This window comes from Larus michahellis, unplaced genomic scaffold (genome assembly GCF_964199755.1).
Source record: "Larus michahellis unplaced genomic scaffold, bLarMic1.1 SCAFFOLD_301, whole genome shotgun sequence".
Classification (NCBI taxonomy): Eukaryota; Metazoa; Chordata; class Aves; order Charadriiformes; family Laridae; genus Larus; species Larus michahellis.
The window spans coordinates 78,043-101,940 of record NW_027436030.1 but is presented as its reverse complement, the minus strand read 5'-3'; the positions used below and the strand labels follow the sequence as shown (position 1 = coordinate 101,940).

Here is a 23,898-nt window from a genome sequence, read left to right as displayed (position 1 = left end):
CATGAGGACAAGCAGGTGATCAGGCCTAGTCAGCATGGGTGTATGAAAGGCAGGTCCTGCTTGACAAACCTGATCTCCTTCTATGAGAAGGTGACCCGCTTAGTGGAGGAGGGAAAGGCTGTGGATGTTCTTTACCTAAACTTTGAGAAAGTCTTTGACAGCCATTTCCCAAAGCATTCTTCTGGAGAAACTGCCTGCTCAGGGCTTGGGCAGGTGTACTCTTCGCTGGTAAAAACCTGGCTGGATGGTTGGGCCAAAGAGTGGCCAAAGTGGTGGTGAACAGGGTTTAATGCAGTTGGCAGCTGGTCACACGTGGTGTTCCCCAGGGCCTACAACTGGGGCCAGTTCCTTTTCATGTCTTTATCAATGATTTGTATGAATGTTTCGAGTGCACCCTCAGTAAGTTTGCAGGAGACACCAAGTTGTGCTGGAGTGTCGACCTGCTTGAGGGTAGAAAGGCTTTGCAGAGGGATCTGGACAGGCTGGATCGATGGGCCGAGGCCAATGGTATGAGGTTCAACAAGGCCAAGTGCCGGGTCCTACACTTGGGTCACAAGAACCCCATGCAGCATTACAAGTTTGGGGAAGAGCAGCTGGAGAGCTGCCTGGCAGAAAAGGACCTGGGGGTTCTGGTTGACAGCCGTCTGGATACGAGCCAGCAGTGTGCCCAGGTGGCCAAGGTGGCCAACAGCATCCTGGCCTGTATCAGGACCAGTGTGGCCAGCAGGACTCAGGAAGCGACTGTACCTCTGTACTATGCACTGCTGAGGTCCCACCTCGAGTGCTGTGTCCAGTTTTGGTCCCCTCAGTTTAAGAAAGACATTGAGGTCCTGGAGCATTTCCAAAGAAGCTGAACGAAGGTGGTGAAGGTTCTGGAGCGTCTGAGGGAGCTGGGGGTGTTCAGCCTGGAGAAAAGGAGGTTGAAGACCTTCTTGCTCTCTACAACTTCCTGAAAGGAGGTTATAGGGAGGTGGGTGTTGTCTCTTCTCCCAAGTAACGAGATACATGAAGAGAGGAAATGGTTGTAAGTTGTGCCAGGAGAGATTTAGATTGGATAGTAGGAAAAACTTCTTCACTGAAAGGTTTGTCAAGCACTGGAACAGGCTGCCCAGGCTGAGTCACCATCCCTGGAGGTGTTTACGGGATGTGGAGATGTGGCACGTAGGGATGTGGTGTAGTGGTGGACGTGGCCGTGTGAGGTTTACAGTTGGACTCAATGATCTTGAAGGTCCTCTCCAACCTAAATGATCGTGTGAGTCGATGATTCTTTTGAAGCTCAGGACTTTGTTTCGTCCTTGCCCCTTCTTTGGGAGGCCAGGAGGTGCCACAGGATGTTCCTACCCTTGGCATTGCTCCCCCTCACATCCCACTGCCCCCAGGAAGAGCCCTGGGCCACAAGTGAGGGACAGGAACTGCCTTGCCAGGGCCGGGGGCGAGGGCTTGGCCTTTCTGCTGCATCAAACCAAGCCAGGGTTTGCTCAGCATCACAGCCACCTGCACTCTGCCTTTGCCCACCTGCAGTCACAGCCTCCACTTATCTGCTCTAACGAGTCCCTGGGGAGGCCTTGTCAGTAAAGGCCCTCAGAGGGCTCATTAATGCTTCCAGGTACTTGGAGTTTTTCCTTCTGATTTCTTGAGCGCTCTGTTCAATCTTCTCTCAGGATCTGAGGCTCATGGACCCAGCAGCAAATACCCCGTGGGGCTCATTAAAAGACAGAAAGCCCTAACAAGGTATTTCTCTCTTTGTAATTTTCTTCAAGTCTTCAAGAGCAGTACAGCTAACTGGAGAGGTTCTGTAGTGTAGTTAAGGAGGAAGGTTTCCAAGTGCATGTAATGAAAACGATTTCTTGCTTTTCAAGGGTATATTTTATTCCTTTTCAGTGTAAAGAAGAGGTGACAGAAGCATTCTCCAAGGGACAGTGATGCAGAGTGTCTCCTCAGGAGGTCTGGACAGGGAGGAAAAGCGGTCCCTTGGGGTCTGGCACTGTGTGGACAGCTTTGCTCCTCACCTCCCACACCCCACCATTGCTGGCATTGGCCACCTGGGACTTCCATCACTGCTCCTTGCATCAGACTTCTCCACTGACCTCTGCAGCTGGATGTTACAGCCCCATTGCACCATCTCCCACCTGCTCAGCTGAGAGACCTGGCTGCACACGGGCACAGGAGAATTTGTCCTGTTCCTCAGAAAAGACAAGTAAAGCATAATCAGTTTTCATAAACGATAAAATAGACTCTGTAATCATACGCTAAGTACAAGCTACCACTAAGGAGCTTGCCTTTCTGCAAGGGAAAATCTTAATGAGAAATATTTGAGGCAGGTAGACACAAAAAGATAGATCTAAACACAATTAAAGAGCTGGCTTAGGAGACAATTGGAGTGTGTAAAGACAGGCAAGCTTTTAATCCCAGAAGCTCAAAGCAGCAGCACAGGTGAGAGGTATCTGAATGAGCAAAGAGCAAAGGCAGGAGAAAACTGGAGAATAATGGAAAGGGCCTTTGCCTAGACAGCCTGCGTCTGAAACGATGACTGCAGAAACGGCCGTTGCACCAGGATAAGTGTAAGTATATGAAAGATTAGAGGAAGTAAACACGCTGCATTAGAGGGAGACTAGTGGTAATGAGGTTGCAGGGGAAGATCGATGTTTCTTTGGAATATCCCTTTTGAAAGGTCACGGGATCGGCAGAGGTCTCTTGTGAGAAGTGAAAAATCGGTCTTGCACTCCTCTGTGCAAGAGGCCAAGAGTGCAACCCAGGGAAGCCCAGGCTGTACAAGCTCACTTTGGTGATCAGTGTGCCATCACTGAGAGTCTTCCTGGGGGACATTTCTGGGCACCAATAGCAGAAGAACGTGTCCAAGAACCATCAGCATGGAGTTACCAAGGGTAAATCAAAGAAAAAGGAAGCAAGGTGGAAGCAAGGACAAGTAGACGGGGAGGAATAAAGGGAAATTGTCCAAGCAGCCAGGGGTCAGGTTAAGCAAGCCAAAGCCCAGATGGAGTTAAGTGTGGCCTGGAACGCCAAGGGCAACAAGCAAAACTTCTATAGCTATGTCAGTGACAAAAGGAAGAGTAGGGAAAATGTGCGCCCACTCAGGAAGGAAACGGGAGACCTGGTCACCCGGGATATGGAGAAGGCTGAGGTACTCAATGACTTCTTTGCCTTGGTCTTCACCGGCAAGGGTTCTAGCCACACCTCCCAAGTCACAGCAGGCAAAGGCAGGGCCTGGGAGAATGAGGTACTGCCCACAGCAGGTGACGATCAAGTACGAGACCATCTAAGGAAGCTGAAGGTGCACAAGTCCATGGGACCTGATGAGATTAATCCGCAGGTCCTGAAGGAACTGGCAGATGAAGTTACCAAGCCACTACCCATCACATTTGAGAACTCGTGAAGTTCTTGCTGGCTGAAAAAGGGGAAACACAGCACCTGTTTTTGACAAGAGAATATAGTTAGATCTGAGGAACTACAGGCCGGTCAGTCTCGCCTCTGTTCCCAGCAAGGTCATGGAGGAGATTCCTCCTGGAAACTTGGCTAAGGCCCATGGAAAATAAGGAGGTGACTGGTGACAGCCAATATGGCTTCACTAAGGGCAAATCGTGACTGACAAATATGATGGCCTCCTACGATGGTGGTGGTAGGCATTTGTGGATAAGGAAAGAGCAATGGATATCATCTGCCTGGACTTGTGCACAGAATTTGACACTGTCCCGCTCACCATCCTGGTCTCTAAATTGGAGAGTCGTGGATTTGGTGGAAGGATCGCTTGACGGATACAGAATTGACTGGACGGCTGTACTCAAAGAGTTGCGGTCAATGGCTCAATGTCCAAGTGGCGAGCAGTGATGAGTGGTGTTCCTCAAGGGTTGGTACTGGGACCGGTGCTGTTCAACATCTTGGTTGGCAACATGGAGAGTAGGATTGCGTGCACCCCAACAAGCTTGCTGATGACACCAAGCTGTGTGGTGCGGTCAACACGCTAGAGGGAAGGGATGCCATCCAGAGGGACCTGAACAGGCTGGAGAGCTGGGCCCGTGCAACCGTCATGAAGTTCAACAAGGCTGAGTGCAAGGTCCTGCACTGCGTCACAGCAAACCCAGGCACAACTACAGGCTGGGCAGAGAATGGCTTGAGAGCATCCCTGAGGAGAAGGCCTTGGGTGTATTGGTTGCTGAGAGGCTCAACATGAGCTGGCGATGGGTGCCACAGCCCAGAAAGCCAACTGCATCCTGGGCTGCATCACGAGCAGCATGGCCAGCAGGTTGAGGGAGGTGATTCTCCCCCTCTGCTCCACCCTAGTGAGACCCCCACCTGGAGTCCTGCGTCCAGCTCTGGGGCCCACAATATAAGAAGGACACGGACCTGTTGGAGTGAGTTCAGAGGACATGAAGATGATCCGAGGGCTGGAGCACCTCTGCCATGAGGAGAGGCTGAGAGAGTTGGGGGTGTCCAGCCTGGAGAAGAGAAGGCTCCAGGGAGACCTTAGAGCCCCTTCCAGTCCCTAAAGGGCTACAGAAAAGGTGGAGAGTAACTCTTTGTCAGGGAGTGTAGCAATTGGACAAATTTTCTATTAAAAGAGGGTAGATTTACCTTTGCTATTGGGAAGAAATCTTTCCCTCTGAGGGTGGTGAGACACTGGTACCGGCTGCCCAGAGAAGTTGTGGATGCCTCTTCCCTGGAGGTTTCGAGGCGAGGTTGGATGGGATCTTTGAGTAACCCGCTCTAGTGGGAGTTGTCCCTGCCAAGACAACCCGCATGCTGATGGATTGAACCACGAGCCGACAGGGACTATAAACTAGTGCCATGCCAGCCCCCAGCTGGGACCCTCACCACCCTCACTTGAGAACTACAGATCAACGGGACACCGTTGAACTCCAAGGACCGTCAAGATGCCAGCGGGCCTGTGGTGGTGACTATACTCTTGCTGTGCTCCGTAACACTGCTTCTCTCTTTTCTTCCTGTTCTCTATTTCCTCCTTTACTCTATTGCTCGTCTTGGTGACTAATGCTGGGGAATAACAATAAATCTGCAGTGAGCGGCATCTGACCTCATTTGTGTCTTAATCTCATGCTCATAATCAGCCCGAACCCCTCCCGGACCAAAGGTAGTCAGACCAGGACGTAACAAGGGCCTTGTGATGTGAAGGGTGACTCTCATTGCCAAGGGGTGACCTCGTTGCTGTCTTCAACGTCCTCCTGCTGGGGAGTGCAGAGGGAGGTGCTGACCTCTTTTCTCTAGTGTCCGGTGATAGGATGCAAGGGAATGGCTTACAGCTGTGTCTGTCAAAGTTCAGACTGGCTATTGGAAGTAAGTTCTTCCCTAGAAGAGTGGTCAAGGGGTCGATGACCCCAAGCCTGCCATTGATCAAGAAGTGACGTGACAACACTCTTAGATATGTGCCTTAACTTGCAGGTTGCCCTGTGTGGAGTCAAGAGTTGGACTTGATGATCCTCATGGCTCCCTTCCAACTGCTGTGATTCTATGAGCCCCATCCAGTTCCTCCTTGTCTGTGAGTAAGAGTGCAAATGTGGTCAGCTCAGGAGCTTTCTCGGCCAAAACCTGTCTTCAGCATCCTCTGGAAATCTCTTGGGCTGATTCTTTCCAGCGCCACTGACCTTGCAGCAGATTTTGTGGTGGTTCAACTACCCACGTAAGGCTGGAGCAGCGACTACAAGGCTTCCTCCGAGACAAGGCCCTCTGTGCTCCCTGCTCCCCTGTGCACAGAGCACACCTCTGCCTCCTCACCACCATGCCTGCCTTCCTGAGGAACCCTACCCATCCATGGCTGCCCTCCCACCACCCAGCCTGTCCCACGACAGCTCTGCCATCCCATGGAGGCAGGGCAGAGACAGATGCCGGTAAAGAGGAAGCTGATGGATATTGGATGCGGAGTCCATCGGAGACGATGACAGAGGAAGAGAGGGCGCGAAGCAGGCAAAGGTGACCCAAATTGAGGTGTTGCTTGCGAGTCGCTTCTTTTACAGGACCCTGACTGGCCAACAGCTGGGAGGAGCCATTTTGAGGCAAAGAGGCACATCACAAAACCACTCATCCCAACAGAGGAACATACAGGGGCTGAGTAAAATTAGGGGCAGAGAGGAGGGACTCCTGACTTCTCATGCCACCATCAAGTACAGGTGAGCTTTGCCTTTTCTCAAAACATGCCCGTGTGACACAGGCACTAAATATCAAAGCCTTTTCTGTAGCCTGTCCTTGCTTTCACTTCCTAATGGCTGCTTCGAGGCCGCTGCCAGCGCACTGTCCGTCACTGGCACAGCCCTGCTGCCCCAAATGTGGTCCCATAGACCTGCTGCACAGGAACGGTAGAGGGTAAGTTCATTCAGGGCGGGGAGATGCAACCCTGGCACAGTCCCCTGACAGCCCTCAGGGCTCTGTCCTTATCAGCCTTCCTGCTTGGGCAGCCTCCAGCAGTGCCCTTGTCGCGCAGGAGCTGCTGCGAGCTGATGTGTGACAGAGAAACCTGATTCTCCTTCTCACATCTCATTTCTGACACGCACACGGTGCCCCGTGCTTCTCCAGGGACAGGCCTGCTCCCCAGAGAGTCTTTCCCCAGCTGACCCGGTCAGCGCTTGCCTGGCCAGACATTCCTGGTTCCCTCCCCATGCTCCCTGCAAGGCCTCGAGCTGGTGGTGCTGCTCTGCAGAGCAAGGGGCTTGTGGAGCCCCTGGGCAACGAGGAGAGCCCACACTGGCTGTGCTGGCCAGGCTGGGAAGCAGACCCTTCCCAGGGCTCTGTGGACAATCACGGGACATTCCATCTCTCTCAGGGAGTGTGTCAGGCTCATCACGGGATCTAGCCCATGGCCCTCATTAGCCTGGCCATCTTTTGCTTTTACCTTATTGTGAAACTCCATCCATTGTGCACCCAACGCAAGGCACGCGGTGTCTCTGGACACCTCTTGTGCTCTTCTGGTAGCTCCTGATAGCGCCCTGAAGAACAGGAGTCTTCAGCAGGTACGGGAGCCCGTGGCAGGGATGATTTATAGGGTCCCTTCTAACCCAAACCGTTCTATGATTCTATGAAAAAAGCAAGTATTTGTGTAGTGACAGGTTTATAACTGATACAATGACCACAAGACAAATGCTGCTGGAAATAAATACGAGGTCACTTGTAAAGAGAGATGGGAGATTCGCTGCTGCTGAAGCAAACTGGTAGAATCACAGGCCTTCCAGAGGGCACCCTTGAGCTCCTTGTTCCTCAGGCCATAGATGAGGGGATTCACTGTTGGAGGAACCACCAAGTACACAACAGCCACCACCAGATCCAGGGATGGGGAGGAGAGGAAGGGGGGCTTCAAGTGGGCAAACACTGCAGTGCTGACAAGCAGGGAGACCACGGCCAGGTGAGGGAGGCACGTGGAAAAGGCTTTGTGCCGTCCCTGCTCAGAGGGGATCCTCAGCACAGCCCTGAAGATCTGCACATAGGACACCACGATGAAAACAAAACACCCAAACAATAAATAGACAGTAAGAACAAGAAGCCCAACTTCCCTGAGGTAGGCGTGTGAGCAGGAGAGCTTGAGGATCTGGGGGATTTCACAGAAGAACTGGTAAATAGCATTGCCCTGGCAGAGGGGCAGTGAAAATGTATTGGCCGTGTGCAGCAGAGCAGTGAGAAAGCCACTGCCCCAGGCAGCTGCTGCCATGTGGACACAAGCTCTGCTGCCCAGGAGGGTGCCGTAGTGCAGGGGTTTGCAGATGGCCACGTAGCGGTCGTAGGCCATGATGGTGAGAAGGGCAAACTCTGCTTCAAAGAAGAAGGCAAGCAGAAAGACCTGGGCAGCACATCCCGCATAGGAGATGACGCTGGTGTCCCAGAGGGAATTGGCCATGGATTTGGGGAGAGTGGTGGAGATGGAGCCCAGGTCAAGAACAGAGAGGTTGAGGAGGAAGAAGTACATGGGGGTGTGGAGGTGATGGTCCCAGGCTACGGCGGTGATGATGAGGCCGTTGCCCAGGAGGGCAGCCAGGTAGATGCCCAGGAAGAGCCAGAAGTGCAAGAGCTGCAGCTCCCGCGTGTCTGCGAATGCCAGGAGGAGGAACTGGGTGATGGAGCTGCTGTTGGACATTTGCTGTTTCTTGTCATGGGGGCTCTGTCCAAAGAAGGAAAAACACAGGGAAAAATTAGGACAGCCTTCTTTGAGCAAAGATGCTCCCTTTTTCTTACGTTGTCTGTGTTTTTCATTTTTCACTATCACGTCTGGTGAGTGTTCTTTTTAAGGGCAGAAATCCTCAGTTTTATCACTAAAAATGGGAAGAGTCTTGAGACGGGACAAGCAAACAGGCTCAGCTCCCTTTGGCTTAGTGCAGAGCCAGGAGAGCTGCAGTGTCCATCAGTCTTTTTCCCATCTGTCCTGCACTTTTGCTTGTGCTGCACCTGAAGATGAATCCACACCCAACTCGCTCTTGCATAAAACCCAAACAGCTGAGCTCCCACGGGAGCAGAGGAGCACTGGTTCAAAGAGCAGATCTGCGAACTCTTCTCTGTCTCAGCCCAGAGATGGAGCTGTGAGTGTGATGGAGACAGCAGGACACGACACAACCCCTCCCAGCGAGAAGCAAAGGACTCGGAGAGGAGAGTGCCGAACCCCCGAGGAAAGGCTCAGCCCTCCCTGGGATCCCACCGGAGAGCTGTGCCTTTCTGGGGGCAGCTGGCAAGCCCAGCAGGACAGGCAAAGCGGACAGTCAGGGGTCCCAGAGATGGGGTGCTCTAGAGAGTCACGTCATTGCCCCTCAGTCAACGCCCAGAAGACAACTCCAGTGAAGGACCAAAAGAGAGCTGCCTGAACGCCCCCTCCCCAGTGCGTGTCGGCATTTCCCCCCAGCCCTTGCCCATGTCTCTGCTGCCTGGAGCTGCCCCTGCCCGGAGCCCTTTGTCTGCGCCCAGGTCTCCTCCCTGCCGGTGCCCCCAGAGCCCATCCCACCCGCTGGGGGCTCAGCTCTGCCCTGCACACCCCTCCCGGCAGCAGGGCACTGCCCAGGGCCATCTCTGGCTGTGCAGGCTCCCATGGGGACATCGAGCAACCCTGATGAGGCTGGAAAAGCGATATTGGTGCTGTCTGTGAGCAGCAGGGTGTTGCTTCCTGATACTCCCTGGTTCATTCACCTCTAACAGAAACAGATTGGGAATTTCAGTGCCTCCTCCTGAACTGAGAGATAAAGCTCTCTGCCCACCCAGAAAACGCAGAGTAGGAGATTAAAAGAACAGAATCCTTGCCTTTCAGGCAGAGCCTGCCTCGCTGTGCTTCTTGAAAAGTCTCCTGTAGTCACCTGCAGCTGTGGGCAGCCCCGAACCACGCAGCACCCCCTCGACAGCAGGGCCCTGCCCTGCCGGAGTTTCTCCTTCCACCCACAGCTTCTCCCCACAGAAGCTCCGGGGGGAGCTCCCCGGGCAGGCTGAGAGCTGACCCTGGCAGACGGCAGAGGCCCTGCCCCGGCAAACAGCCCCTGGGGTGCAGGGACCCTGCTCTGAAGGACAGCCCTGGGCACCCCTGGCTGCACGCCCACTTGCACACCTCCACAACCATCCCCAGCAGAAAGCAGCCGTCGTGCCCTGTGCCTCTGATGGCGCAGCAGGGAAGCCCTGCTCGGGAGCACACCCTCCTCCTGTACAGTAGAGAAACTAAGAGAGTCCTCCTGACAGATGCCATTGGCTGTCAGAGGCACCAGGTCTAGGAGATCCCTCCAGCAACTGAAGCTGCAGTGCCCTGCAGCCAGAGGCTTACCGCGCAGAGGGCTGTGAAGATTTCTTCCCCAAAGAGGTCTCAACGTCCTCCCACTCCCAACTGCTTTAAGCTCTCTCAGCCTCACAGATCTCCTCTCGCTGCCTGCAGGCAGTGCCCCCAGCCCTGCTCCTGGGCAGAGCTGTCTCTCTGCAGCGCTGCCCGCTTGCCATGAGCTCCCTCCGTCCCAGGAGCCCAGCCCAGCTCCGCAGCAGAGGACCAGCCTGAGGCAGCGCTTCCTCTGTCCCCTCTTGGCTCCCTCAAACATCTCCCTGGGGCTCCAGGGGATCCTATTGGGAAAGGGACTGAAGTAATACTGTGTGGTCTCTCTTGCACCTGTGGAGAGACACTTTTTTCCAGCCGTGTAAATTCTCCTATCGGAGAGAGCTGCGCACGAGAAAGGTCCTGTTACTTCTGGTATGAGACAGGAAACCTGGACAGTGGCAGATCTCCTTTGCCCCTGCTGAGCAAAGGCGGTCAGCTTTGTCAATCGAGGCACCTCCTCCTTGGTTTGTGGTCCTGAGTTGGAAGGACTATCTTTCAAGTACAAGAACTGTTCACACCAATACACAGGAAAACAACCAGGTATCTCTGGACAGAGAATTGGCTAAAATGGGACCTCATCAGGAAGTTCCATAGTAAAAAGAGAGTATCCAAGAGGTAGATGCAGGAACTCAAGGAGTAATTTAGAAATGGGGGTGGCTTTAGGTAAGCTAGAGCTTCCCAAGTGTAGACCCTTGCAAGGGGTTCAAGGGCACCAAGAGGAGAGGCCACTGCTTCAGGAGCAGTTAAAGAAGAAACCAAGAGAATGAGTGGCCACTGCTGGAATTTAGTAACAGCAGGTGTAGATGAATCCGAGATTTTCTGTGTCCTTCTTGCCTTAGTCTCCTCCAGCAAGGCCTCCGTGGTGAATTTGGATCAAGTCGGGAGTTACTTGAGCCAGCTCAATCCTTACCAGTCGATGAGACTGGAGGGGTGGTGTCCAAGGGAGCTGAGAGGGCAGGGCGATGCCACAGTAAAGCCACTCCCCATCGTCTTTGAAAGGATCTGGAGTTTGCGGGAACTCCTTAACGACTGGCAGCACCCAAAGGCTGCATGCACTTTCTGAAAAAGGCCCAAAGGGCAAAAGCCAAAGGGTTTAGGCTGCCCCCATTGCAAGCGCACTTGGATTCCATTTCTGGGTACTGAATAGAGAAGGGACTGAATTTGCCCCGGGGAGACCGTGCCTGGCCATCCTCTTTGCTTCCTCTGATGAAAGGACGGGATTGCTGGATGCGGGGAGAGCAGAGGTTGTCTTTTACCTCAAAGTCAGAAAGGCTTTCAGCCTCATTCCCCACGAAATGCCGGTGTCCGAGTTAAGTCATTATGGTCCACACGGGTGAATAAGTGGGCAGGTAAAAAAACAGTTGGACAGTGAGGCTTGGACGGATGTGGTCAATGCGTGCTGCTCTGCCTGGAAGACTCTAGCTAACAGGGTCCTGCAGAGGTCTGGCGTGCAACTTGCCCTGTTTAACGCATTTTTAATCACCCAGCCAAGATCAGAGAGTGCTTTTTCGTAACATTTGTAGATGACAGTCCTTTGAGGAGAGCAGACACTACAGTGGCGGGCAGGGACATCATCCCAAAGGACCTAGACAGGCTGGAGCCATGGAAGGAACCTCATGATATGCCATCAGGATAAATGCAAAGTCCTGCTCTTGAGGTGGACTAAGCTCCTGCAAAGACAGAGGCCTGCGACTGCCTAGGTTTAAGAAGCAGTTCTTCAGGAAAGGCTGAGATGGTCCTTGTGTTGCATTAGGCAAAACATGGGCCATTCAGCAAAGGAGGCCAACAGCATCCCGGGCTGTATGAGCAGGAGCACAGCCAAGGGCAGTGATTATCTTGCTCTGCTCAGCACACGTTAGACCACATCCAGAACACTTTACCAGGTTTTGGTGCCCGCAATACCAGAGAGACCTTGGCAAACTGGAGCCCGTTCAGTGGAGGTCAAGAAACATGGTCAGGGCTGAAGCACCTGCCCCGTTAGGAGGGGCTGAGGGAGCTGAGCTTGTTCAGACTGGAGAATGGAGGGCTTTTGGGAAAGGAGCCTTTCACTGCCTACGGCGCGGTTTCCAATTAGACACTCTGGTGCAAGAGCGGAAGACAAGAGGCAATGGGCCTCCTTGTTCTTGGTGAAGAGAAGAGGGTCAGGCTTGATATAAAGAGAAATATTTGACACTTGAGGACAGTCAGACATTTTGCAGAGAGTGTGTGCTGCTTCCGTGCCTGGAATTTTCAAAGACCCACCTGGATAAAGCCATGAGCGAGCTGGTGTGACCCTGCTTTGAGTAGAGCGTTCGTCTATAGACATCTTGCAAGGTCACTTCCAGCCTGAATGGAAAGTTCCCGGAATAGGCCAACATTTGCCACCCTGAGACCTGGAATCTGCACTGCTCTTCTTCCTCACTCCCTTGGGAGCTGAGACTTCACTCTTTGCTACTAGAGCCAAGGCTGACAAGGACGACGCAGGTTTTCCAATCCAGATGAGCATCACATTGGTTGGCCCATCTGGCAGCTGTGCTAAAAAGCTGAGGCAAAGAGCCTCCAGACACCTAAAGGAGCATTTGCCCAGTGCTCTCCTGTGAATGTCAGGGGGTGCTGGGCTGACTTTTGCCTGCCGGGTGCCCACCCAGCTTCACTCCAGCTCCCCCACCTTCTTCACTCGCCTCGCTGTCTGCAGGGCTGTTTCTCTCCATGTGTCTCACTCCTCTCTCTTTTAGCCTTTCTTCAATATGCGGTCACAGAGGTGCCACGAGAATTGCTTACGGGCGCAGCTTTGGGCAGTGGCATGTCCGTTTTGGAGCCAGCTGAAATGGGCTCTCTCTCACATGGAGTCAGCTCTTGATCTCTTTTCTCCTAAGCTGCCTCTGCACTCCCCCTCACCCTTACCAAAACCTATCCATGTCAACTCAATACACAGGGCCATTGATGTCCCCAGGAAGACGCGAAGTCATTGATGATCCCAAGACTCCCTCAGGTTGGTTAAGTAAGAGTTGGTCCACTTCCTCTCCTTGATTACTGGTTCTTTATGTCAGAGCAGAGATGTGCTGGACCTCAGTCGTGGCACCAGGGCCAAGCTCAGGCGTGCAACAGAGCAAGCTGTTCCCAAGTGCCCAAGTACCGTGCAGGCAAAAGGTCTGGTTCAGAGCATGCTGGGGGGGGATGGCAGATGGCAACGTAAAGGCGAAATGAGGAGATCAAACCCTGCTCTCCTCAGGACGAGGGAGAAGCAGGGCTGGATGGTGCAGCCCCGGCAGGAGAGGGTTTTGCTGTCTGTGGGGTCTCTGCAGCCCCAGAGGGCCTGTGGTGCAGGTGAAGCTGATCTCCAGGAAGGACAAGGTGCTTTTCAAAATGTCCTTGGCTATAGACATCCCGTGATCCAGGAACACTGTTCCTTGACTGCGTCATCACAGGTATGACTGAAGGATGTGGGAGAAGCACTGCCTACATCTACTGGATTGAGATGGGACAGGACTTGCCTCACTGCAGTTGCTTGAATGAAAGCACCGAACGTGTCTCAAGTTCTCTTGGGGTCTCTTACACGGCTGCTCTGAATGGGGATGGTGTTCGTGCAAGTCTTGTGCTGTCCCTGCTGGCTGCACGCAGTTGTGCTGGAGAGCCCTGGCACCTCAGGCAGCACCACGGGATGGAGTTAACCTTGAAATTGGGCAGCTGCCCTGAATTAGGTTAGGCATTGTAGGGGTGTCAATGAGAAACCAGCCCTAATGGAGATCTGGTAAAGACAGCTGGTGGAGAAGAGAGAGAGAGAGAGAACTCTTCCAGTGGCAATGACTCCATTTGCTCAGAGGAATAGCTCTATAGGCTGCCCTGGACATATTGAGCAGGAACAGGCTTCATTGTCCTAAACATGGACATCTGCTGTCACTTCAGCTGGCCAAAGCAATGTCCCAAAATGACGGCCCCAGACGCTGCTCTGTCCCGCTGAACCGCTCCGTTAGAGCTTACTGTTACCTGCAAGTGTTCTGGACCACCTCTGGCACCTCAGATGTCCCCTGTTGTTTGCGAGGGTACAGGAGGTAGGGGAGATTTCTCCCTTTCACTATTTGGATGTCCTATCTCATAGTGGGACAAGAAGAGGTGATTCTTGGACCTAGATTCTTGGTCCAAGAATCAACTCTTCTTGTCCCTAACTCTGTCTCTGGGAGGGGAAAGAACCCAGCTGGAAAGAAGTCTCTCTCCCCAGCTGAGGAAGGGAACATCAGTAATGACTTCAGTTTGTTTCACAGGCGGTTCCCCTGGAGCCCCAGGGAGATGTTTGAGGGAGCCAAGAGGGGACAGAGGAAGCGCTGCCTCGGGCTGGTCCTCTGCTGCGGAGCTGGGCTGGGCTCCTGGGACGGAGGGAGCTCATGGCAAGCGGGCAGCGCTGCAGAGAGACAGCTCTGCCCAGGAGCAGGGCTGGGGGCACTGCCTGCAGGCAGCGAGAGGAGATCTGTGAGGCTGAGAGAGCTTAAAGCAGTTGGGAGTGGGAGGACGTTGAGACCTCTTTGGGGAAGAAATCTTCACAGCCCTCTGCGCGGTAAGCCTCTGGCTGCAGGGCACTGCAGCTTCAGTTGCTGGAGGGATCTCCTAGACCTGGTGCCTCTGACAGCCGATGGCATCTGTCAGGAGGACTCTCTTAGTTTCTCTACTGTACAGGAGGAGGGTGTGCTCCCGAGCAGGGCTTCCCTGCTGCGCCATCAGAGGCACAGGGCACGACGGCTGCTTTCTGCTGGGGATGGTTGTGGAGGTGTGCAAGTGGGCGTGCAGCCAGGGGTGCCCAGGGCTGTCCTTCAGAGCAGGGTCCCTGCACCCCAGGGGCTGTTTGCCGGGGCAGGGCCTCTGCCGTCTGCCAGGGTCAGCTCTCAGCCTGCCCGGGGAGCTCCCCCCGGAGCTTCTGTGGGGAGAAGCTGTGGGTGGAAGGAGAAACTCCGGCAGGGCAGGGCCCTGCTGTCGAGGGGGTGCTGCGTGGTTCGGGGCTGCCCACAGCTGCAGGTGACTACAGGAGACTTTTCAAGAAGCACAGCGAGGCAGGCTCTGCCTGAAAGGCAAGGATTCTGTTCTTTTAATCTCCTACTCTGCGTTTTCTGGGTGGGCAGAGAGCTTTATCTCTCAGTTCAGGAGGAGGCACTGAAATTCCCAATCTGTTTCTGTTAGAGGTGAATGAACCAGGGAGTATCAGGAAGCAACACCCTGCTGCTCACAGACAGCACCAATATCGCTTTTCCAGCCTCATCAGGGTTGCTCGATGTCCCCATGGGAGCCTGCACAGCCAGAGATGGCCCTGGGCAGTGCCCTGCTGCCGGGAGGGGTGTGCAGGGCAGAGCTGAGCCCCCAGCGGGTGGGATGGGCTCTGGGGGCACCGGCAGGGAGGAGACCTGGGCGCAGACAAAGGGCTCCGGGCAGGGGCAGCTCCAGGCAGCAGAGACATGGGCAAGGGCTGGGGGGAAATGCCGACACGCACTGGGGAGGGGGCGTTCAGGCAGCTCTCTTTTGGTCCTTCACTGGAGTTGTCTTCTGGGCGTTGACTGAGGGGCAATGACGTGACTCTCTAGAGCACCCCATCTCTGGGACCCCTGACTGTCCGCTTTGCCTGTCCTGCTGGGCTTGCCAGCTGCCCCCAGAAAGGCACAGCTCTCCGGTGGGATCCCAGGGAGGGCTGAGCCTTTCCTCGGGGGTTCGGCACTCTCCTCTCCGAGTCCTTTGCTTCTCGCTGGGAGGGGTTGTGTCGTGTCCTGCTGTCTCCATCACACTCACAACTCCATCTCGGGGCTGAGACAGAGAAGAGTTCGCAGATCTGCTCTTTGAACCAGTGCTCCTCTGCTCCCGTGGGAGCTCAGCTGTTTGGGTTTTATGCAAGAGCGAGTTGGGTGTGGATTCATCTTCAGGTGCAGCACAAGCAAAAGTGCAGGACAGATGGGAAAAAGACTGATGGACACTGCAGCTCTCCTGGCTCTGCACTAAGCCAAAGGGAGCTGAGCCTGTTTGCTTGTCCCATCTCAAGACTCTTCCCATTTTTAGTGATAAAACTGAGGATTTCTGCCCTTAAAAAGAACACTCACCAGACGTGATAGTGAAAAATGAAAAACACAGACAACGTAAGAAAAAGGGAGCATCTTTGCTCAAAGAAGGCTGTCCTAATTTTTCCCTGTGTTTTTCCTTCTTTGGACAGAGCCCCCATGACAAGAAACAGCAAATGTCCAACAGCAGCTCCATCACCCAGTTCCTCCTCCTGGCATTCGCAGACACGCGGGAGCTGCAGCTCTTGCACTTCTGGCTCTTCCTGGGCATCTACCTGGCTGCCCTCCTGGGCAACGGCCTCATCATCACCGCCGTAGCCTGGGACCATCACCTCCACACCCCCATGTACTTCTTCCTCCTCAACCTCTCTGTTCTTGACCTGGGCTCCATCTCCACCACTCTCCCCAAATCCATGGCCAATTCCCTCTGGGACACCAGCGTCATCTCCTATGCGGGATGTGCTGCCCAGGTCTTTCTGCTTGCCTTCTTCTTTGAAGCAGAGTTTGCCCTTCTCACCATCATGGCCTACGACCGCTACGTGGCCATCTGCAAACCCCTGCACTACGGCACCCTCCTGGGCAGCAGAGCTTGTGTCCACATGGCAGCAGCTGCCTGGGGCAGTGGCTTTCTCACTGCTCTGCTGCACACGGCCAATACATTTTCACTGCCCCTCTGCCAGGGCAATGCTATTTACCAGTTCTTCTGTGAAATCCCCCAGATCCTCAAGCTCTCCTGCTCACACGCCTACCTCAGGGAAGTTGGGCTTCTTGTTCTTACTGTCTATTTATTGTTTGGGTGTTTTGTTTTCATCGTGGTGTCCTATGTGCAGATCTTCAGGGCTGTGCTGAGGATCCCCTCTGAGCAGGGACGGCACAAAGCCTTTTCCACGTGCCTCCCTCACCTGGCCGTGGTCTCCCTGCTTGTCAGCACTGCAGTGTTTGCCCACTTGAAGCCCCCCTTCCTCTCCTCCCCATCCCTGGATCTGGTGGTGGCTGTTGTGTACTTGGTGGTTCCTCCAACAGTGAATCCCCTCATCTATGGCCTGAGGAACAAGGAGCTCAAGGGTGCCCTCTGGAAGGCCTGTGATTCTACCAGTTTGCTTCAGCAGCAGCGAATCTCCCATCTCTCTTTACAAGTGACCTCGTATTTATTTCCGGCAGCATTTGTCTTGTGGTCATTGTATCAGTTATAAACCTGTCACTACACAAATACTTGCTTTTTTCATAGAATCATAGAACGGTTTGGGTTAGAAGGGACCCTATAAATCATCCCTGCCACGGGCTCCCGTACCTGCTGAAGACTCCTGTTCTTCAGGGCGCTATCAGGAGCTACCAGAAGAGCACAAGAGGTGTCCAGAGACACCGCGTGCCTTGCGTTGGGTGCACAATGGATGGAGTTTCACAATAAGGTAAAAGCAAAAGATGGCCAGGCTAATGAGGGCCATGGGCTAGATCCCGTGATGAGCCTGACACACTCCCTGAGAGAGATGGAATGTCCCGTGATTGTCCACAGAGCCCTGGGAAGGGTCTGCTTCCCAGCCTGGCCAGCACAGCCAGTGTGGGCTCTCCTCGTTGCCCAGGGGCTCCACAAGCCCCTTGCTCTGCAGAGCAGCACCACCAGCTCGAGGCCTTGCAGGGAGCATGGGGAGGGAACCAGGAATGTCTGGCCAGGCAAGCACTGACCGGGTCAGCTGGGGAAAGACTCTCTGGGGAGCAGGCCTGTCCCTGGAGAAGCACGGGGCACCGTGTGCGTGTCAGAAATGAGATGTGAGAAGGAGAATCAGGCTTCTCTGTCACACATCAGCTCGCAGCAGCTCCTGCGCGACAAGGGCACTGCTGGAGGCTGCCCAAGCAGGAAGGCTGATAAGGACAGAGCCCTGAGGGCTGTCAGGGGACTGTGCCAGGGTTGCATCTCCCCGCCCTGAATGAACTTACCCTCTACCGTTCCTGTGCAGCAGGTCTATGGGACCACATTTGGGGCAGCAGGGCTGTGCCAGTGACGGACAGTGCGCTGGCAGCGGCCTCGAAGCAGCCATTAGGAAGTGAAAGCAAGGACAGGCTACAGAAAAGGCTTTGATATTTAGTGCCTGTGTCACACGGGCATGTTTTGAGAAAAGGCAAAGCTCACCTGTACTTGATGGTGGCATGAGAAGTCAGGAGTCCCTCCTCTCTGCCCCTAATTTTACTCAGCCCCTGTATGTTCCTCTGTTGGGATGAGTGGTTTTGTGATGTGCCTCTTTGCCTCAAAATGGCTCCTCCCAGCTGTTGGCCAGTCAGGGTCCTGTAAAAGAAGCGACTCGCAAGCAACACCTCAATTTGGGTCACCTTTGCCTGCTTCGCGCCCTCTCTTCCTCTGTCATCGTCTCCGATGGACTCCGCATCCAATATCCATCAGCTTCCTCTTTACCGGCATCTGTCTCTGCCCTGCCTCCATGGGATGGCAGAGCTGTCGTGGGACAGGCTGGGTGGTGGGAGGGCAGCCATGGATGGGTAGGGTTCCTCAGGAAGGCAGGCATGGTGGTGAGGAGGCAGAGGTGTGCTCTGTGCACAGGGGAGCAGGGAGCACAGAGGGCCTTGTCTCGGAGGAAGCCTTGTAGTCGCTGCTCCAGCCTTACGTGGGTAGTTGAACCACCACAAAATCTGCTGCAAGGTCAGTGGCGCTGGAAAGAATCAGCCCAAGAGATTTCCAGAGGATGCTGAAGACAGGTTTTGGCCGAGAAAGCTCCTGAGCTGACCACATTTGCACTCTTACTCACAGACAAGGAGGAACTGGATGGGGCTCATAGAATCACAGCAGTTGGAAGGGAGCCATGAGGATCATCAAGTCCAACTCTTGACTCCACACAGGGCAACCTGCAAGTTAAGGCACATATCTAAGAGTGTTGTCACGTCACTTCTTGATCAATGGCAGGCTTGGGGTCATCGACCCCTTGACCACTCTTCTAGGGAAGAACTTACTTCCAATAGCCAGTCTGAACTTTGACAGACACAGCTGTAAGCCATTCCCTTGCATCCTATCACCGGACACTAGAGAAAAGAGGTCAGCACCTCCCTCTGCACTCCCCAGCAGGAGGACGTTGAAGACAGCAACGAGGTCACCCCTTGGCAATGAGAGTCACCCTTCACATCACAAGGCCCTTGTTACGTCCTGGTCTGACTACCTTTGGTCCGGGAGGGGTTCGGGCTGATTATGAGCATGAGATTAAGACACAAATGAGGTCAGATGCCGCTCACTGCAGATTTATTGTTATTCCCCAGCATTAGTCACCAAGACGAGCAATAGAGTAAAGGAGGAAATAGAGAACAGGAAGAAAAGAGAGAAGCAGTGTTACGGAGCACAGCAAGAGTATAGTCACCACCACAGGCCCGCTGGCATCTTGACGGTCCTTGGAGTTCAACGGTGTCCCGTTGATCTGTAGTTCTCAAGTGAGGGTGGTGAGGGTCCCAGCTGGGGGCTGGCATGGCACTAGTTTATAGTCCCTGTCGGCTCGTGGTTCAATCCATCAGCATGCGGGTTGTCTTGGCAGGGACAACTCCCACTAGAGCGGGTTACTCAAAGATCCCATCCAACCTCGCCTCGAAACCTCCAGGGAAGAGGCATCCACAACTTCTCTGGGCAGCCGGTACCAGTGTCTCACCACCCTCAGAGGGAAAGGTTTCTTCCCAATAGCAAAGGTAAATCTACCCTCTTTTAATAGAAAATTTGTCCAATTGCTACACTCCCTGACAAAGAGTTACTCTCCACCTTTTCTGTAGCCCTTTAGGGACTGGAAGGGGCTCTAAGGTCTCCCTGGAGCCTTCTCTTCTCCAGGCTGGACACCCCCAACTCTCTCAGCCTCTCCTCATGGCAGAGGTGCTCCAGCCCTCGGATCATCTTCATGTCCTCTGAACTCACTCCAACAGGTCCGTGTCCTTCTTATATTGTGGGCCCCAGAGCTGGACGCAGGACTCCAGGTGGGGGTCTCACTAGAGCGGAGCAGAGGGGGAGAATCACCTCCCTCAACCTGCTGGCCATGCTGCTCGTGATGCAGCCCAGGATGCAGTTGGCTTTCTGGGCTGTGGCACCCATCGCCAGCTCATGTTGAGCCTCTCAGCAACCAATACACCCAAGGCCTTCTCCTCAGGGATGCTCTCAAGCCATTCTCTGCCCAGCCTGTAGTTGTGCCTGGGTTTGCTGTGACGCAGTGCAGGACCTTGCACTCAGCCTTGTTGAACTTCATGACGGTTGCACGGGCCCAGCTCTCCAGCCTGTTCAGGTCCCTCTGGATGGCATCCCTTCCCTCTAGCGTGTTGACCGCACCACACAGCTTGGTGTCATCAGCAAGCTTGTTGGGGTGCACGCAATCCTACTCTCCATGTTGCCAACCAAGATGTTGAACAGCACCGGTCCCAGTACCAACCCTTGAGGAACACCACTCATCACTGCTCGCCACTTGGACATTGAGCCATTGACCGCAACTCTTTGAGTACAGCCGTCCAGTCAATTCTGTATCCGTCGAGCGATCCTTCCACCAAATCCACGACTCTCCAATTTAGAGACCAGGATGGTGAGCGGGACAGTGTCAAATTCTGTGCACAAGTCCAGGCAGATGATATCCATTGCTCTTTCCTTATCCACAAATGCCTACCACCACCATCGTAGGAGGCCATCATATTTGTCAGTCACGATTTGCCCTTAGTGAAGCCATATTGGCTGTCACCAGTCACCTCCTTATTTTCCATGGGCCTTAGCCAAGTTTCCAGGAGGAATCTCCTCCATGACCTTGCTGGGAACAGAGGCGAGACTGACCGGCCTGTAGTTCCTCAGATCTAACTATATTCTCTTGTCGAAAACAGGTGCTGTGTTTCCCCTTTTTCAGCCAGCAAGAACTTCACGAGTTCTCAAATGTGATGGGTAGTGGCTTGGTAACTTCATCTGCCAGTTCCTTCAGGACCCGCGGATTAATCTCATCAGGTCCCATGGACTTGTGCACCTTCAGCTTCCTTAGATGGTCTCGTACTTGATCGTCACCTGCTGTGGGCAGTACCTCATTCTCCCAGGCCCTGCCTTTGCCTGCTGTGACTTGGGAGGTGTGGCTAGAACCCTTGCCGGTGAAGACCAAGGCAAAGAAGTCATTGAGTACCTCAGCCTTCTCCATATCCCGGGTGACCAGGTCTCCCGTTTCCTTCCTGAGTGGGCGCACATTTTCCCTACTCTTCCTTTTGTCACTGACATAGCTATAGAAGTTTTGCTTGTTGCCCTTGGCGTTCCAGGCCACACTTAACTCCATCTGGGCTTTGGCTTGCTTAACCTGACCCCTGGCTGCTTGGACAATTTCCCTTTATTCCTCCCCGTCTACTTGTCCTTGCTTCCACCTTGCTTCCTTTTTCTTTGATTTACCCTTGGTAACTCCATGCTGATGGTTCTTGGACACGTTCTTCTGCTATTGGTGCCCAGAAATGTCCCCCAGGAAGACTCTCAGTGATGGCACACTGATCACCAAAGTGAGCTTGTACAGCCTGGGCTTCCCTGGGTTGCACTCTTGGCCTCTTGCACAGAGGAGTGCAAGACCGATTTTTCACTTCTCACAAGAGACCTCTGCCGATCCCGTGACCTTTCAAAAGGGATATTCCAAAGAAACATCGATCTTCCCCTGCAACCTCATTACCACTAGTCTCCCTCTAATGCAGCGTGTTTACTTCCTCTAATCTTTCATATACTTACACTTATCCTGGTGCAACGGCCGTTTCTGCAGTCATCGTTTCAGACGCAGGCTGTCTAGGCAAAGGCCCTTTCCATTATTCTCCAGTTTTCTCCTGCCTTTGCTCTTTGCTCATTCAGATACCTCTCACCTGTGCTGCTGCTTTGAGCTTCTGGGATTAAAAGCTTGCCTGTCTTTACACACTCCAATTGTCTCCTAAGCCAGCTCTTTAATTGTGTTTAGATCTATCTTTTTGTGTCTACCTGCCTCAAATATTTCTCATTAAGATTTTCCCTTGCAGAAAGGCAAGCTCCTTAGTGGTAGCTTGTACTTAGCGTATGATTACAGAGTCTATTTTATCGTTTATGAAAACTGATTATGCTTTACTTGTCTTTTCTGAGGAACAGGACAAATTCTCCTGTGCCCGTGTGCAGCCAGGTCTCTCAGCTGAGCAGGTGGGAGATGGTGCAATGGGGCTGTAACATCCAGCTGCAGAGGTCAGTGGAGAAGTCTGATGCAAGGAGCAGTGATGGAAGTCCCAGGTGGCCAATGCCAGCAATGGTGGGGTGTGGGAGGTGAGGAGCAAAGCTGTCCACACAGTGCCAGACCCCAAGGGACCGCTTTTCCTCCCTGTCCAGACCTCCTGAGGAGACACTCTGCATCACTGTCCCTTGGAGAATGCTTCTGTCACCTCTTCTTTACACTGAAAAGGAATAAAATATACCCTTGAAAAGCAAGAAATCGTTTTCATTACATGCACTTGGAAACCTTCCTCCTTAACTACACTACAGAACCTCTCCAGTTAGCTGTACTGCTCTTGAAGACTTGAAGAAAATTACAAAGAGAGAAATACCTTGTTAGGGCTTTCTGTCTTTTAATGAGCCCCACGGGGTATTTGCTGCTGGGTCCATGAGCCTCAGATCCTGAGAGAAGATTGAACAGAGTGCTCAAGAAATCAGAAGGAAAAACTCCAAGTACCTGGAAGCATTAATGAGCCCTCTGAGGGCCTTTACTGACAAGGCCTCCCCAGGGACTCGTTAGAGCAGATAAGTGGAGGCTGTGACTGCAGGTGGGCAAAGGCAGAGTGCAGGTGGCTGTGATGCTGAGCAAACCCTGGCTTGGTTTGATGCAGCAGAAAGGCCAAGCCCTCGCCCCCGGCCCTGGCAAGGCAGTTCCTGTCCCTCACTTGTGGCCCAGGGCTCTTCCTGGGGGCAGTGGGATGTGAGGGGGAGCAATGCCAAGGGTAGGAACATCCTGTGGCACCTCCTGGCCTCCCAAAGAAGGGGCAAGGACGAAACAAAGTCCTGAGCTTCAAAAGAATCATCGACTCACACGATCATTTAGGTTGGAGAGGACCTTCAAGATCATTGAGTCCAACTGTAAACCTCACACGGCCACGTCCACCACTACACCACATCCCTACGTGCCACATCTCAACATCCCGTAAACACCTCCAGGGATGGTGACTCAGCCTGGGCAGCCTGTTCCAGTGCTTGACAAACCTTTCAGTGAAGAAGTTTTTCCTACTATCCAATCTAAATCTCTCCTGGCACAACTTACAACCATTTCCTCTCTTCATGTATCTCGTTACTTGGGAGAAGAGACAACACCCACCTCCCTATAACCTCCTTTCAGGAAGTTGTAGAGAGCAAGAAGGTCTTCAACCTCCTTTTCTCCAGGCTGAACACCCCCAGCTCCCTCAGACGCTCCAGAACCTTCACCACCTTCGTTCAGCTTCTTTGGAAATGCTCCAGGACCTCAATGTCTTTCTTAAACTGAGGGGACCAAAACTGGACACAGCACTCGAGGTGGGACCTCAGCAGTGCATAGTACAGAGGTACAGTCGCTTCCTGAGTCCTGCTGGCCACACTGGTCCTGATACAGGCCAGGATGCTGTTGGCCACCTTGGCCACCTGGGCACACTGCTGGCTCGTATCCAGACGGCTGTCAACCAGAACCCCCAGGTCCTTTTCTGCCAGGCAGCTCTCCAGCTGCTCTTCCCCAAACTTGTAATGCTGCATGGGGTTCTTGTGACCCAAGTGTAGGACCCGGCACTTGGCCTTGTTGAACCTCATACCATTGGCCTCGGCCCATCGATCCAGCCTGTCCAGATCCCTCTGCAAAGCCTTTCTACCCTCAAGCAGGTCGACACTCCAGCACAACTTGGTGTCTCCTGCAAACTTACTGAGGGTGCACTCGAAACATTCATACAAATCATTGATAAAGACATGAAAAGGAACTGGCCCCAGTTGTAGGCCCTGGGGAACACCACGTGTGACCAGCTGCCAACTGCATTAAACCCTGTTCACCACCACTTTGGCCACTCTTTGGCCCAACCATCCAGCCAGGTTTTTACCAGCGAAGAGTACGCCTGCCCAAGCCCTGAGCAGGCAGTTTCTCCAGAAGAATGCTTTGGGAA

General features: G+C 53.5%; 2 protein-coding genes and 2 long non-coding RNA genes across 4 annotated transcripts; 2 read left to right on the top strand and 2 right to left on the bottom strand.

The window, feature by feature from the left end:
- The first annotated feature begins 1,637 nt into the window (after positions 1 to 1,637).
- Positions 1,638 to 6,489, top strand: LOC141736892 (uncharacterized). The gene is made up of 3 exons (XR_012585076.1): positions 1,638 to 1,731; positions 1,882 to 2,561; positions 5,413 to 6,489. It is a non-coding gene; the product is annotated as an uncharacterized LOC141736892 (long non-coding RNA).
- A 248-nt stretch (positions 6,490 to 6,737) lies between these two features.
- On the bottom strand, positions 6,738 to 9,867 carry LOC141736891 (olfactory receptor 14A16-like). The gene is made up of 2 exons (XM_074571540.1): positions 9,746 to 9,867; positions 6,738 to 8,113 (listed from the first exon to the last, which is right to left on the bottom strand). The coding sequence occupies exon 2, from the start codon at positions 8,087 to 8,089 to the stop codon at positions 7,073 to 7,075; it is 1,017 nt and encodes a 338-aa protein (XP_074427641.1). The 5' UTR covers positions 8,090 to 8,113; positions 9,746 to 9,867; the 3' UTR covers positions 6,738 to 7,072.
- Positions 9,868 to 13,935: 4,068 nt separating this feature from the next.
- LOC141736887 (olfactory receptor 14A16-like) lies at positions 13,936 to 16,991 on the top strand. Its single transcript, XM_074571537.1, has 2 exons — positions 13,936 to 14,318; positions 15,951 to 16,991. Exon 2 carries the CDS (start codon positions 15,975 to 15,977, stop codon positions 16,989 to 16,991), a length of 1,017 nt encoding a protein of 338 aa, XP_074427638.1. The 5' UTR covers positions 13,936 to 14,318; positions 15,951 to 15,974.
- A 712-nt stretch (positions 16,992 to 17,703) lies between these two features.
- LOC141736890 (uncharacterized) lies at positions 17,704 to 22,408 on the bottom strand. Its single transcript, XR_012585075.1, has 3 exons — positions 22,333 to 22,408; positions 21,503 to 22,182; positions 17,704 to 18,651 (listed from the first exon to the last, which is right to left on the bottom strand). It is a non-coding gene; the product is annotated as an uncharacterized LOC141736890 (long non-coding RNA).
- Between the last annotated feature and the right edge of the window lie 1,490 nt (positions 22,409 to 23,898).

What these genes read in the sequence shown, in the direction of transcription:
- LOC141736891 (XM_074571540.1), bottom strand. Translation starts at nt 8,089, where the DNA reads ATGTCCAACAGCAGCTCCATCACCCAGTTCCTCCTCCTGGCATTCGCA.
- LOC141736887 (XM_074571537.1), top strand. Translation starts at nt 15,975, where the DNA reads ATGTCCAACAGCAGCTCCATCACCCAGTTCCTCCTCCTGGCATTCGCA.